This window comes from Hetaerina americana, unplaced genomic scaffold (assembly GCF_022747635.1).
Source record: "Hetaerina americana unplaced genomic scaffold, ioHetAmer1.1.p SCAF_5, whole genome shotgun sequence".
Classification (NCBI taxonomy): Eukaryota; Metazoa; Arthropoda; class Insecta; order Odonata; family Calopterygidae; genus Hetaerina; species Hetaerina americana.
In genome coordinates, this window is record NW_027287095.1 from 77,164,769 (window position 1) to 77,181,708 (window position 16,940).

At 40.1% G+C, this 16,940-nt stretch overlaps 1 protein-coding gene across 1 annotated transcript in view; it reads right to left on the reverse strand.

The window, feature by feature from the left end:
* Sou (required for meiotic nuclear division 5 protein souji) overlaps positions 1-2,104 on the reverse strand; it is a 43,618-nt gene extending 41,514 nt beyond the window's left edge. Inside the window, exons 1-3 of the mRNA XM_071591928.1 lie at positions 1,961-2,104; positions 1,661-1,806; positions 1,376-1,513 (exon numbers count right to left, since the gene is read on the reverse strand). Coding sequence (XP_071448029.1) covers positions 1,376-1,513; positions 1,661-1,806; positions 1,961-2,096 — 420 coding nt within the window. The 5' untranslated portion in view covers positions 2,097-2,104. The remainder of the gene's footprint in view (positions 1-1,375; positions 1,514-1,660; positions 1,807-1,960) is intronic.
* Between the last annotated feature and the right edge of the window lie 14,836 nt (positions 2,105-16,940).

The window sequence follows — 16,940 nt, forward strand, 5'->3', positions numbered from 1 at the left end:
AAAAATGTTCCAGTTTAGGAGATATTTTGAAATTCTTAGAAAATCAGCTGAGATAACCCTTTGCCGTGGGCCAAGTTCAGTGTCGTGCCGTAGTCACTTTTAATCGGCCCTGGCTACTAAACTAGGCCAGGAGCATGGGGTAAGCGAAAGACTGCTGAAAGTACATGTATAGCCTAGGGTGTATTGTGAAAATTAGAGAAAAAAATGTTCTAGTTTAGGAGATATTGTGAAGTACTTTGTGTTTTTTCGTGTGAGATGACGATCGAGGTGAGATAATTGGGCCCTGGTTACTAAACTAGGCCAGGAGCATGGGGTAAGCGAAAGACTGCTTGAAGTACATGTGTAGCTCAGGGTGTATGGTGAAAATTAGAGAAAAAAATGTTCTAGTTTAGGAGATATTGTGAAGTACTTTGTGTTTTTTCGTGTGAGATGACGACTGAGGTGAGATAATTGGGCCCTGGTTACTAAACTAGGCCAGGAGCATGGGGTAAGCGAAAGACTGCTTGAAGTACATGTGTAGCTCAGGGTGTATGGTGAAAATTAGAGAAAAAAATGTTCTAGTTTAGGAGATATTGTGATGTACTTTGTGTTTTTTCGTGTGAGATGACGACTGAGGTGAGGTAATTGGGCCCTGGTTACTAAACTAGGCCAGGAGCATGGGGTAAGCGAAAGACTGCCGAAAGTACATGTGTAGCCTATGGTGTATTGTGAAATTTAGAGAAAAAAATGTTCTAGTTTAGTAGATATTGTTAAGTAATTTCTTATTTTTGGTATGAAAGGGCGACCCTTTGGACTGCACTGGGCCCTGGATGCTACATTAGCCTATGGATGTGGTTTTTATGCCTATGCCGTGATAGAGCAGGGATTGCCGAGTGTTTCTGGTGATTTTCAAGAAAAGTACTTCTGTAGTTCAGCAGATATTGTCGAAAACGTTTTCGTTAGGACCTCATAGTTTTTGATATGAAAGACGACTTCCCGCTTGGGCTAACTTCAGTGTAGAGTTCATTCTAGGGCCCTATATCGTTTACTACATAATTCATCCTGGTCTTACAATTGCAAGTGGTTACAGGGAGTATCATTGGGTTTAGTGTGTCCGTTGTAGTCGGATTATTGCAATGGTTTAGGGGATTTACTTAGTTACGTCGTGCAAAAATATTTACGTTGGTATGACTGAAAAATCCAGATCTCCAACGGCCGGTGGATAGCCGTGGGCTAGCTCGTCGTGGGCCAAGTTCAGTTAAGTGAATAATTAACGTTTATCAAAAGAGACTTTGTTTCTGCTAACATGCAATCTTTGTAAATAAAATATATAATCAAGAAAGGGCCAAAACAACTATTCGAACATTCATTACGGTAATAAATGAAGGAATCCTACCTTGGCTAATTCCTCTGCTATGTCTAGAATTCCTTGGCGATAAAAATGTTGACAAATAACTTGATTGAGCAATTGCACTTTCTCGGGACCTGAAAATACATCCTCTCGACTGGTCGAAGCAAAATCGGCCACAAAATTCTGAAATAATTATAATATAGAGAGCAGTGTCACTCACCATGTGTCGAAAACTAATTCAATGAAACTGTCATTTCAATACAAAAAAAACTTGCGTATTTCCATATAGGCCGATCAACAAACTGAGCTTGTTAATGTTTCGTATCTCACCCTGTCAGTGGCTTTCCCAACTTTCGAAACTGTGCTGTGAAGTTCGCGGTGGTCTGTAGCAAGGAGCTGAACTGTCTCTCGAACCTTGTTAATAGCCTGCTTCAGGATTTGTATCTGCCCAGGAGTCAATTCATGGTCTGTCGGAGCTGAAATAGGAATATTTCGTATTTCATAAACACATATCTCCGTGAATTCGAAGAAATGCAAAGAAATAATGATAAAACTTAAGATGTCCAAACAAAAACAAAGCAGGAGGCATTGTAATCAACATACACATTCAAGAATGCAGGCAAAACTCACCTTCCTCAAGTTCCTTTTTGAGACTAAAAATGTGATTGATAATGTCTAATAACACACGGCTAGCATGATCGCTGATGGCGCCGAATTTGAGCAATACTTTATCCACTTCTCTTTCGACTGCATTACATGCATCCATGTTTGTTGCTCAATTGGTGCCAAAATATCCTCTGGGGAAACATCGAGATCCTAGATACATCGATCATGACAAGTAAAAAACTCTTCCCGATGTTAGTTCAGAAGTTGCCTAAAGTTGGCGGTAATATCTTTCTTACCAAAAGTACAATTTAATGTACAATATTTACGAAAATTAATTATTTATCCTATAAAATAAGTAACAGTGATGTTCATCGAACTACGTAAGTTTCCCGCAAAAGTCGAAAGAGTGATTAATGGATAGAAAGTTTTCATCACATCTACATATAGAATGTGTACATTCTCTTCCACGCCAGTAACGCCCTCTACTATATGAAAAATGTTTTGTAATCCAATAAAATATTATTATAATATATAACGCTCCATTGTCATATATTTTTTTGTCATGCATTTTTATGACTCCCATGAGTCATCCTGCGTAGCCAGCCTTTCGTAAGTAATGGATTATGTAAAATAGAATTAAAGGCAACCCTAAGTGGTGAAGTTCCGTTCCTGGCTGGGGTTTATCATTTCTTTTGTCTTCATACATCTAGCAATGACTAGTGAGTTTTCATCGTAGCCATTCGCTTAAATGATGTATCACCAGAGCAGGAAAACAAAATCCCACATAATTACCCTTCGTTCGAGAAAATTTTTCTCGAATTTGAGTTCTTAATTCCTTAAATCGTGAAGATAAATTTCTTCTTTCACATATTTACATACTATGCCTCAATCTCCGATTTAACAGTAAGCCAAGAGAAATCCTTCCGTTATGATTTGTGAAATATATTTTTGTAAAGCCCTGCCACGTAATTTGCATGACATTGGCCCACGACAAAAATTCCAGTTACAAATCTATTATGTAAAGTAATGCATGGCACTTTCATTGAGCCTTGGCCGTAACTCACAGTGAAGACTGATTAGGCGGCATTAATGTATGTTTTGTTTAAAGTAACGGGATGAGTTGCAAATTCTATTAAGTACACCCCTTGAGCGTCGGCGCACTTCTATCAGCGGCTTTTCCACGACTCGAAGGCTCCCCAGTTTCCAGAAGGTCCTGGCTGCTCTTTATTACACAATCTAATCTTATTTGTTGAGAATGGCATGCATATATACAAAAAAACTAAATATCCATCATCATGATACATGCACTAAACTTTACATGTCCATTGAAGCAAGATCGTCTAATTTGAGTGGTGATGGACCATAGCACCAAGGAGTCAAAGTCAAAGATTTTTTTAAACATGTTTTCTCTAGATTTAAAAGCAACTTATTCAAATTATTTCCAGCATAACGCATACTCGCTTCTTAAGCCTTTGTACTCAGTGGATGAATTTCGTTCCTTACGTAAAGAAAAGTATAAAAGAATGCTTGTAAAATATCCCTATGCCATGTTAATAACCTTTTCTACATGTGATATATACTGAAAAAATTCATGTAAGTTTTTTGGCTTTCTGAGGAAACCATGCTGAACCAGCTTATGGTGAAAAAAGCCGTAAACAAATTCACCGATTCAAAACAGTCATCTATTATTGTTAATACTTCACATTCATTCGTTGTTTGGAAAACATCGGAGAAGTAATGCACGAAATAAAACGTTCGCATTTAGAATAAATACACGAAAGGACATATTTATGAATGCCCCTTGAAATTAGTAATTAAGAAGTTGTGAAACATTGCGTTCCCCTTTATAATATGTTGGGTAATTATTTGTGGGCACACAACCGCGATTTGCCAAATTTCTTATTTAAACATTCTTTGTTGATTATCTAGAGCAACTGTATTTATTACCCTTTCGTATTGATGCTGTTATAATTAGATGCAATCCGTTTTTCCGTATTAAATCAAGTAATGAAGAATTTGGAAGCTACTTGTTCCGATATACGTTGTTAGATAATGATTCTTGGGTACTCCATGGTATAGTTCTAAATCTACTGCATTAACATTCTTTATAATCTTCGGATATTTTCATTCATTAGCAAAGACATTCAAGAATACGGTGAAATGACATCTTATTGAAAATGAAAAAGAGGTATATTGTAACATGATGGGGGTAATAAGCGTTGGTGCCCACTTAACTGAACTTGGCCCACGACGAGCTAGCCCACGGCTATCCACCGGCCGTTGGAGCTCTGGATTTTTCAGTCATACCAACGTAAATATTTTTGCACGACGTAACTAAGTAAATCCCCTAAACCATTGCAATAATCCGACTACAACGGACACACTAAACCCAGTGAGACTCCCTGTAACCACTTGCAATTGTAAGACCGGGATGAATTATGTAGTAAACGATATAGGGCCCTAGAATGAACTCTACACTGAAGGTAGCCCAAGCGGGAAGTCGTCTTTCATATCAAAAACTATGAGGTCCTAACGAAAACGTTTTCGACAATATCTGCTGAACTACAGAAGTACCTTTCTTGAAAATCACCAAAAACACTCGGCAATCCCTGCTCTATCACGGCATAGGCATAAAAACCACATCCATAGGCTAATGTAGCATCCAGGGCCCAGTGCAGTCCAAAGGGTCGTCATCTCACACGAAAAAACACAAAGTACTTCACAATATCTCCTAAACTAGAACATTTTTTTCTCTAATTTTCACCATACACCCTGAGCTACACATGTACTTCAAGCAGTCTTTCGCTTACCCCATGCTCCTGGCCTAGTTTAGTAACCAGGGCCCAATTACCTCACCTCAGTCGTCATCTCACACGAAAAAACACAAAGTACTTCACAATATCTCCTAAACTAGAACATTTTTTTCTCTAATTTTCACAATACACCCTGAGCTACACATGTACTTCAAGCAGTCTTTCGCTTACCCCATGCTCCTGGCCTAGTTTAGTAACCAGGGCCCTATTACCTCTCCTCAGTCGTCATCTCACACGAGAAAACACAAAGTACTTCACAATATCTCCTAAACTAGAACATTTTTTTCTCTAATTTTCACCATACACCCTGAGCTACACATGTACTTCAAGCAGTCTTTCGCTTACCCCATGCTCCTGGCCTAGTTTAGTAACCAGGGCCCAATTATCTCACCTCGATCGTCATCTCACACGAGAAAACACAAAGTACTTCACAATATCTCCTAAACTAGAACATTTTTTTCTCTAATTTTCACCATACACCCTGAGCTACACATGTACTTCAAGCAGTCTTTCGCTTACCCCCTGCTCCTGGCCTAGTTTAGTAACCAGGGCCCAATTATCTCACCTCAGTCGTCATCTCACACGAAAAAACACAAAGTACTTCACAATATCTCCTAAACTAGAACATTTTTTTCTCTAATTTTCACAATACACCCTAGGCTATACATGTACTTTCAGCAGTCTTTCGCTTACCCCATGCTCCTGGCCTAGTTTAGTAGCCAGGGCCGATTAAAAGTGACTACGACACGACACTGAACTTGGCCCACGGCAAAGGGTTATCTCAGCTGATTTTCTAAGAATTTCAAAATATCTCCTAAACTAGAACATTTTTTTCTCTAATTTTCACAATACACCATACGCTACACATGTACTTTCAGCAGTATTTCGCTTACCCCATGCTCCTGGCCTAGTTTAGTAACCAGGGCCCAATTATCTCACCTCGGTCGTCATCTCACACGAAAAAACACAAAGTACTTCAGAATATCTCCTAAACTAGAACATTTTTTTCTCTAATTTTCACAATACACCCTAGGCTATACATGTACTTTCAGCAGTCTTTCGCTTACCCCATGCTCCTGGCCTAGTTTAGTAGCCAGGGCCGATTAAAAGTGACTACGACACGACACTGAACTTGGCCCACGGCAAAGGGTTATCTCAGCTGATTTTCTAAGAATTTCAAAATATCTCCTAAACTAGAACATTTTTTTCTCTAATTTTCACAATACACCATACGCTACACATGTACTTTCAGCAGTATTTCGCTTACCCCATGCTCCTGGCCTAGTTTAGTAACCAGGGCCCAATTATCTCACCTCGGTCGTCATCTCACACGAAAAAACACAAAGTACTTCAGAATATCTCCTAAACTAGAACATTTTTTTCTCTAATTTTCACAATACACCCTAGGCTATACATGTACTTTCAGCAGTCTTTCGCTTACCCCATGCTCCTGGCCTAGTTTAGTAGCCAGGGCCGATTAAAAGTGACTACGACACGACACTGAACTTGGCCCACGGCAAAGGGTTATCTCAGCTGATTTTCTAAGAATTTCAAAATATCTCCTAAACTAGAACATTTTTTTCTCTAATTTTCACAATACACCATACGCTACACATGTACTTTCAGCAGTATTTCGCTTACCCCATGCTCCTGGCCTAGTTTAGTAACCAGGGCCCAATTACCTCACCTCAGTCGTCATCTCACAAGAGAAAACACAAAGTACTTCACAATATCTCCTAAACTAGAACATTTTTTTCTCTAATTTTCACCATACACCCTGAGCTACACATGTACTTCAAGCAGTCTTTCGCTTACCCCATGCTCCTGGCCTAGTTTAGTAACCAGGGCCCAATTACCTCACCTCAGTCGTCATCTCACACGAAAAAACACAAAGTACTTCACAATATCTCCTAAACTAGAACATTTTTTTCTCTAATTTTCACCTTACACATTAGGCTACACATGTACTTTCAGCAGTCTTTCGCTTACCCCATGCTCCTGGCCTAGTTTAGTAACCAGGGCCCAATTACCTCACTTCAGTCGTCATCTCAAACGAAAAAACACAAAGTACTTCACAATATCTCCTAAACTAGAACATTTTTTTCTCTAATTTTCACCATACACCCTAGGCTATACATGTACTTTAAGCAGTCTTTCGCTTACCCCATGCTCCTGGCCTAGTTTAGTAGCCAGGGCCGATTAAAAGTGACTACGACACGACACTGAACTTGGCCCACGGTAAAGGGTTATCTCAGCTGATTTTCTAAGAATTTCAAAATATCTCCTAAACTAGAACATATTTTTCTCTAATTTTCACAATACACATTAGGCTACACATGTACTTTCAGCAGTATTTCGCTTACCCCTTGCTCCTGGCATAGTTTAGTAACCAGGGCCCAATTACCTCACCTCAGTCGTCATCTCACACGAAAAAACACAAAGTACTTCACAATATCTCCTAAACCAGAACATTTTTTTCTCTAAATTTCACCATACACCCTGACCTACACATCTACTTCAAGAAGTCTTTCGCTTACCCCATGCTCCTGGCCTAGTTTAGTAACCAGGGCCCAATTACCTCACCTCAGTCGTCATCTCACAAGAGAAAACACAAAGTACTTCGCAATATCTTCTAAACTAGAACATTTTTTTCTCTAATTTTCACCATACACCCTGAGCTACACATGTACTTCAAGCAGTCTTTCGCTTACCCCATGCTCCTGGCCTAGTTTAGTAACCAGGGCCCTATTACCTCACCTCAGTCGTCATCTCACACGAAAAAACACAAAGTACTTCAGAATATCTCCTAAACTAGAACATTTTTTTCTCTAATTTTCACAATACACCCTAGGCTATACATGTACTTTCAGGAGTCTTTCGCTTACCCCATGCTCCTGGCCTAGTTTAGTAGCCAGGGCCGATTAAAAGTGACTACGACACGACACTGAACTTGGCCCACGGCAAAGGGTTATCTCAGCTGATTTTCTAAGAATTTCAAAATATCTCCTAAACTAGAACATTTTTTTCTCTAATTTTCACAATACACCATACGCTACACATGTACTTTCAGCAGTATTTCGCTTACCCCATGCTCCTGGCCTAGTTTAGTAACCAGGGCCCAATTACCTCACCTCAGTCGTCATCTCACACGAAAAAACACAAAGTACTTCACAATATCTCCTAAACTAGAACATTTTTTTCTCTAAATTTCACCATACACCCTGACCTACACATCTACTTCAAGCAGTCTTTCGCTTACCCCATGCTCCTGGCCTAGTTTAGTAACCAGGGCCCAATTATCTCACCTCAGTCGTAATCTCACACGAAAAAACACAAAGTACTTCACAATATCTCCTAAACTAGAACATTTTTTTCTCTAAATTTCACCATACACCCTGACCTACACATCTACTTCAAGCAGTCTTTCGCTTACCCCATGCTCCTGGCCTAGTTTAGTAACCAGGGCCCAATTACCTCACCTCAGTCGTCATCTCACAAGAGAAAACACAAAGTACTTCACAATATCTTCTAAACTAGAACATTTTTTTCTCTAATTTTCACCATACACCCTGAGCTACACATGTACTTCAAGCAGTCTTTCGCTTACCCCATGCTCCTGGCCTAGTTTAGTAACCAGGGCCCAATTATCTCACCTCGGTCGTCATCTCACACGAAAAAACACAAAGTACTTCAGAATATCTCCTAAACTAGAACATTTTTTTCTCTAATTTTCACAATACACCCTAGGCTATACATGTACTTTCAGCAGTCTTTCGCTTACCCCATGCTCCTGGCCTAGTTTAGTAGCCAGGGCCGATTAAAAGTGACTACGACACGACACTGAACTTGGCCCACGGCAAAGGGTTATCTCAGCTGATTTTCTAAGAATTTCAAAATATCTCCTAAACTAGAACATTTTTTTCTCTAATTTTCACAATACACCATACGCTACACATGTACTTTCAGCAGTATTTCGCTTACCCCATGCTCCTGGCCTAGTTTAGTAACCAGGGCCCAATTACCTCACCTCAGTCGTCATCTCACAAGAGAAAACACAAAGTACTTCACAATATCTCCTAAACTAGAACATTTTTTTCTCTAATTTTCACCATACACCCTGAGCTACACATGTACTTCAAGCAGTCTTTCGCTTACCCCATGCTCCTGGCCTAGTTTAGTAACCAGGGCCCAATTATCTCACCTCGGTCGTCATCTCACACGAAAAAACACAAAGTACTTCAGAATATCTCCTAAACTAGAACATTTTTTTCTCTAATTTTCACAATACACCATACGCTACACATGTACTTTCAGCAGTATTTCGCTTACCCCATGCTCCTGGCCTAGTTTAGTAACCAGGGCCCAATTACCTCACCTCAGTCGTCATCTCACACGAGAAAACACAAAGTACTTCACAATATCTCCTAAACTAGAACATTTTTTTCTCTAATTTTCACCTTACACATTAGGCTACACATGTACTTTCAGCAGTCTTTCGCTTACCCCATGCTGCTGGCCTAGTTTAGTAACCAGGGCCAAATTACCTCACCTCAGTCGTCATCTCACACGAGAAAACACAAAGTACTTCACAATATCTCTTAAACAAGAACATTTTTTTCTCTAATATTCACAATACCCCCTAGGCTACACATGTACTTTCGGTAGTCTTTCATTTACCCCATGCTCCTGGCTTCGTATAATAACCAGGGCCCAACATAAGTGACAACGACACGACACTGAACTTGGCCCATGGAGATAGGTTTTTTTATGGTTTGTTCTTTTATGCACTCAATATTATCTGAAATACGACCGTTTTTTTCTTATTTTCAGTGTCACATAGTAGACCAATGTTGTAATGGAAGCACACCAAGTCAGCAATCTGTTTTCTAATTCATTACTTACAGGTTTTTTTTCAATTTAGCACCATATTCCGGTCACAGATTCCTCACTTTCACACTTCATCCTGATTCTTCACTCCTCTCCATTTTCTTTCTCTGATGTCTTGAGCTGCGAAGATGGGATTGAATGAAAAGGTCTTAGAAGGTATGTATGGATAACCTTTTTTTTATATTATTGGTAGTGTTCATTTATACATCACGGTTTTAGTTTATCTGCAAGTTATTCCACATCACCCGAAGAGGTTACTCGCTAGATGCGTTTCTCTTTGTGCTTGGAGAAGAAACGAGCGAAAAAGAGATCCCCGGGAGGCATATGAGAAACCGCTCGCTCTTTCCCTTAATTAAAAAGGGAGCATCTCCCGCTCTGATTTAAGGGATTAACTTTTGTTTAATTTTTTTCAACAATATATTCATACCTTTGATGTTCAAATGAATTCCGTCTAACCGCTTCCTATTTGGGTGCCCTATCCACCTGAAAGAAATATTGTGAGTGTTGAACTTCTTATTCAAATTTTACGGAAGAATATTTAAGAATATCGATTACCTCTCAAAATATTGTGTTTTTATCGTTCCGTTGGCATTGACGAATAAGCTTGCCGCGTCAATCACCCTTATCCCCCCTAATAATGAAAGTAGCAGAAGATATATTTTTTATCTGTGTGAAAAAGGAATAAAAAACACATAAACACAGTAATCAACCCGAAGGTCGGTTTGGTAGGTGATGGTAGTCACCCATTACTAAGCTTGACGGCGTGTGAAATCCCCACATTGGGGTAGGAGGGCCAGTTCCTTTCCTTGTGCTGGCCGGTTATGTTTTCCCAGGAAGACCTGCTACCCGAAAAATTACTCTAGCTTGGGTGGAGCTGCTGGTGTCCATAGACTCGCCCGAGAATGGAACCCGGGCCTTCTACTCTGTAGTGAAACGCTCAACCCCTAGGACTACCGCGACCGTCGAAAAAGAAATATGTAAGGACATTTTGTGAACTTACTTTTTCGCCAATTCAAAATTGCTTTGTTTAATGCCTCCAGAAGTGCCCTATATTTGGAACAATGCCAAAACCTTGGTGCTGGTATCACGGTTAACAGTGTTATTCTGCATCCCCTGTTCCATAAAGTTCTCACTAAGGAGCAGTAGCTACCCCTTAATGAGTGAAACTTAGTCCCCTGTAATTAAATCAGTCAGCAATGGTGGGCATATTAATTAATGTTATCGTCTCTCAAGTTTAAATGGGTGAACATAATACCTTAGTGAAGTCATTGCAACCAATCAATACAATGACTTCTTCGTTTATCGCGTTAACAATTTGGGTCCTCCTCTTCAACTCCTCGGTTGTCTGTCCTGAGACACACATTCCAATACGGGCAGGATGAACTATAAAACCACGAAGTAAATGATATTAGAAATAAGCAAAACTACCGTATGAAAGAGTAATCCTCATAAAATCCAACGGACCATCTTGCAGCCTATACCCAATGTTTGAGGCGACCCTAACAAAGAAGGAGTCACCCAACATCTCCGCCCCGAACACTTTTGGTCTCTCATTCTGAAACGAAGGAAACAACATAGAAAGTACCTTAAATGTAGAAAGTGGAAAATTTGATGACACAAAAAAATGTAATTCGTATAACGGGGACACATTTTTACGATTGCATAAAGTACGTGAGAAGATGAAATGTGCAGGTCACTAACCACGGGAATCATTGTTGTAACTGAAGAAAAATGTTCACATCTCTTTGAAAGTTGACGGACGCGCCTAGATAAAAAATGTCACGTGTTTCTTTATTCGTGGAGAGGATTCATGGGTGGACAATCCCTATTGGCTTGAACGACGGACGAAAACGAATTGGGAGGCGAAGGGTGTTGGTCGACCATCGGTTAAGGGTAAATCCTGGTTAAACCCAAATAGGAGAGGTCCCACTGCGTCAATAATCAAGTGAAAGGGGAAATACTGCCGAGGACATCAACAATAGTCATCGCTCTCGAGGCGAACCCCGTCTCAGCGGGGAGCATGCCTTTGGGTTCAAGGTTGGTGCGTACTCGGGCACGAATTCTTCCATCGCGTATCGGTTTTCCCGGAGGTGATTCCAGTGCCATTCTTCAATTAATTGGAAAAGACAAAGCTTTTGCAGCAGTCGTCATGCCAACGTTGTTCCTTTAATGACACCAATCTTCCGATTTCCTGAAAATTTCGTTATCATCTAAACACAAGTGTACGCATGCAAAGCATTCCCCGCTAGCCACCGCGAGGACGTACGGTGGCGGGTGTGACGTCATCAGCCGCATAAGAACATTCCCGATGGTCACACCTGAACACAAAGATTTGTTTTATCGTGCACTGGAACAAGTTCATCACGCGAAAGAAGGGACTTACATGGATAAATATTCAATTACAGGATACGTATAATAAAATCATGCGGGAGAATATTAATGAAGATGGGTCTATTAAATACAAAAACATTCAGGTAGTCAGGGAAATATATGCACAGCCAATGGTATTTGTCTACGCGCTTGCGATCATATCTATTTTTATCTTCATTGGTCCAAGGAAAAAAAGACACTTTAAATCCATCCATCTACATTCCATCTACAATCTTTTTCCCTGATTTTACGTGATCTACCATTGCACCTGTAATTCAACCAACGGTGAAGTAGTGGCTCTCATGCTAATTATTCTAATAGTGTGTCGACGTTGCTACCTTGTTCGTTGCGGGTTTTCACTAACCTAGCTGCTCTACGTTGCACTGGAGCTTGTTCCAAAATTAAGGCAATGTCGTGAGGATGCCATACACCTGCGGTATTTTTTAGGTTGGGCCAAAATAATGTGGAATGAGAAAGCTCTTTAACCCTGTCATTATAATGCCCAAGCATCCTTTAGATGAATCCTAACTTTTATTTTGCAACTTTAACGATTGTCTTTCACCCAGGACGTATCCTTAGTTATCGTTACAACGAAGTTTTTACCGTTTCTAAGCTTGCTACGTCGTTTCCCTGTTTAGTGAGTTTTCGGGAGAAATTCTTTCGCTCCAAGAATTTATCGAAAGACATTTATTCATTTGTTATCCTGGCACCACTTTTGAATGGAATGATTCCCAGGTTCCCTTTGATTCCCCATAGTTCCCAATGATTGAATGATTCTTAATTATTCCCTATCTTCATTACTGGATATTTCCCTATGCTATTGGCACTCGTATATCACTGCATCGTCAGCAAATGTGGATCTCAAGTTTATAATAAACTTCGTTTGTAAACATCGCAGCAACGTGAGTGTTATTATTGCCAGACATGAAAACGAGTTGGGCGAAAAGAGGTAGTTGTGTCTCACAAGATCTACCTCTTCGTGATCCATGATGGATTGTAATCAATAAAAAAACGTTTTAGAAATGTAACCCCTGGATGAGAGTTGTAGAGGAAGGAAGACATTAAGCATGCTGGAAAGCATGAAGGGAGATGAAAAGGACGCGCAGTTATTTCAGGACCCTACAAGCCACCGCTGGGGTGTTTGGCTGAGGGTGAATACACACCAGACTAATTTTGAGAAGAATATGGCCCCTACTGCGGCGCGGCAATGTTATTCTGATCCCCTATCGGTCGTGAAAAAATAGCATCTTGAATCCATCTATTCTACACTTATTCATTCTAACTTTATTGACAAGATGCCTCCTACCGTAGTATGATGGGGGTGATAATAAATGTTCAACCTCACTGATACAGAGACATCCTTCCAATTTATCCAAGAGATTGAATATGTAATTTAATTTTCGCTATGTGAGTGATTCCCAGCCTGGTTCCTCTAATATTTTGGATACGCTACTAAGTTGTTGTTTTGCGGTATATGTGTTTGCATGAGTGTTGGATGAAGGGATTTTTGCATGATTGTGTGCGCTGCTGTGGGTGTAATTTTCCACGTTGTTGTTTTGCATGTGGTATTGTTCCTTTTTACGGTTGGTGAACTAACACCCCCCGCCACACGCCCTTGCGGCGGCTTGCGGGGTATTATGTAGATGTAGATGTAGAAGTTTATCATTGTACAAATCTAGCTCCTCAGCGATGAACGCGATCTATTTTCGCAATCAATCCAACTTCGTCAGGATTCCTTTTTGATGATTCATTAACGCCTTTCATGGGGAGCACATATCGGGACAATATGCGGATCGGCTTTAAAGAAATTGGCTTCATAACACGGGTGGTGGGGAAATGTAATTAAAAAATAAAAAAGTTAAAGGGAGGTGTTATTTGGCTCTGGTTAGACCCTCATTAGGAATATGCTGAAAGGGTTTGGGATCCTTGGGAGAAAATTTGGCAAAAAGAATTAGATGAAGTCCAGAGAAAATCCGCTAGATTCGTTCAAAATTGTTATGATAAGAACAAGCGTGACAGGTCTCTTAGGGGAATTAGGCTGGGAACCACTTGAGTTACGAAGAGAACAAGCGAGGCTTAGACTTTTATAAAGGTTCAGAACAAACGAGTTTAACTATGACACTGAAGGAATCATAATGGCCCCACACTACTTAGGTAGATCAGAACACAAAGATAAAATAAGGGAGATAGATTCCAAGACAGATAGGTACAAATACTCATTCTTTCCCCGAAAAATCAGAAATCATAATAGTAAGAAACCGAAGACAATTTAGAAATATTAAAAACATTGAATTTACAAGTCGGAACAAAATTAAACATTGCAAAGATGTTAGGTATACTTTCAGGTGCATGCGTATGTTAGTTTGTAGTTTGAGTGTTTGCAGGTGTGTGGGGTGTAAGTGTTCTTGCATGAATGTATGCCATTTTTGTGGATGTATGATTTTGTGGTTTTTGCATGCGGTTTTTTTTTCTTTTCTAAATTACGGGTGGTGTCCTAACACCCCCGCCACACGCCCTTGCGGCGGCTTGCGGGGTATTAAGTACATGTAGATTCCATATACTAGCAGCATATTCTAAACGAGGCCTAACCAGCGAAAGATAACATTTCTCTTTCACCTTTTCATCACATATACCCAGTACTCTTCGGATAAATCCTAACTTTTTGTTAGCTTATCCACAAATTTCCCGTATGTGCCACGAGAGGTCGTGAGTCAGGGTAACGCCTAGGCATTTAATTCAATTTACTCATCCCATGTCGGTGTTTCCAATGCAGTAGTCGTTCGTGTGGGAATTGGAATTTTTCTAAAAATTTATCATGACGCATATTTTGAAGTTTAATTTTAATTTCCAAGGGTCGCACCAGCATTGTATAGCATTATGGTAATCTGAAAATGCTGCTGTGTCCTCAGGATCGCGGATATCACGGTAAACCACTACATCGTCGGCAAATAAACGTATCTTACTGAGTAGGAATAAAAGAGGTCCCGTAACATTTCCCCGGAGGATAAGCTGAAGTGAATTCAACTGCATCAGATGCAACAGCATATGTGACCTCCCTTCGTACGCCGAGAATCAGAAAAGATAACCTCCATTCAATGCGTACATTTCAGATAATACATTTTTTATTTATTAATATATACCCAGCAAGCCACGGCCAGAGTGCTTGGCAGGGGGTGAAAACACACCAGGATAATGTTGACCCGGATATTTTTACCCTTACCGCGGTCGAACAATGTCATTATGATCCCCTATCGTTCGTGGAAAAAATGTCAACTTAAATCTATCTGTTCTACACTTAATCTCTGTAATTTTATTTGCATGATATCTCCTACCGTAGTGCGATTTGGCGAATAAAACATTTTCAACATCATTCCTTGAAGAGACGTCGTTTCAATCCTGCGAAAGGTTTAATCTTTTATTTCACCTTCGCTCCGCGAGTGATTCCGAGCCTAGCTGCTCTAATATTTTGGATACAGTATCAAAACAACGTTTTACAAATCTAACTAAATAAGGAGAATACAAATTTATCTGGAAACACATTAAGCGCAATATATTCCCTGGACCCGATGAAATATTTTCAATCATGTATTATTAGAACAATGATGTATGATTAATAATGACATTAATTATGTGCTATTAAAATAATATTATTACAAAATGTATAATAACCCCATCTTCCAACGGTAGGCGAAATCATGTCCACCAAAAAAGACGGATTATGTATTGGGAAGAAAAAATTTCGTGTGTCAGTTTTTCCAGGTGCGATAAGGGATCACAATTGCCTTGCCCGACCGCGGGAGTAGGAGAAAAAATCTGGTCAAAATAGATCTGCTGTGTATTAACCTCCAGCCGCACACCCTAGCGGTGGCTTGCAGGGCACTAATATTGTTTTTTAACTTTATATGTAACCATCCTCCACTTTCCACATGCTCAAACTGGATTTAGCCATGCCAACGCACTTCCAATCAAACAGAGAACAGCAGACTTATGTTCCGTATGTCGCCGTCATGCAAGGTCAAGGTATGGGAAATGTCTTAGTATGAAATAACTCATCCCGATAGTAAGGAGTTATTCATGAAGAATCCGCTCGGTCTCCTCCTGGGTCAATCTGGCGTCACAAAGTTGCAATCTTTGTTCACAATATTTATCGTTCCATCGAGAGAATATAGTGTTCCAAATAAGATTTTTACATCACTTTGAAAGAGCTAGTGAAAATTTTGGATAGATATTTTTTTACATATTTTAGTACCATACTCGTCATCGCTAGGCCGCGTGCCGGGGGGGGGGGGGGCAGATACTCTTTTAGGTGAAAGTATAGCAATTGAGACGGCACGGTAGCAGGCAACGAGTAATCGGACATGAGGTTAGTTGATATGTGAAAACCTATGGTTTATCGAAGTCTTTTCATTCTGTATTTGCTCTTTACGTTGCGTTCTTACTTGGGTTTTTTCCGACCAGCTTGGGATTTCCACTTTCCCCTCGCTTTCCCCATTTCCCTTGTCCCTGCATGACGGTGGCCCTCCCTTTTTCCCACCTTTGTGGACATTTAATGGTGTTCATTGTAAACATAAGCTTTCCTTGAAATGAAATGATGTTCTGTATCCTTTTTAAGCACGTAGGGCCGGGAGAGGGAAACAAAGGAATCCCCAAAGGTTCCCAATGCCTCCAAAGGTCCTCCTTGGCACACACCCCCTCCATAAAACTCCTAAGGCGAGAACGAAGGGAAAGATTCCTAATCTCGTCGTTTAAGGCCGACGAAATATGCTTTCCCGGGAAAAACCGGTGTCGTCTGTTTGCGCATTTCCTTTCATGGTGCCGACTGCCAACCCCACTTGTACTTCAACACCGTAGATAGGAGCAAGAAAGCACCCCCTTAAACGGGGTTTCCGTATTGTTTTTATTATATTTCAATGTATATTTTATCAATTCTTGTA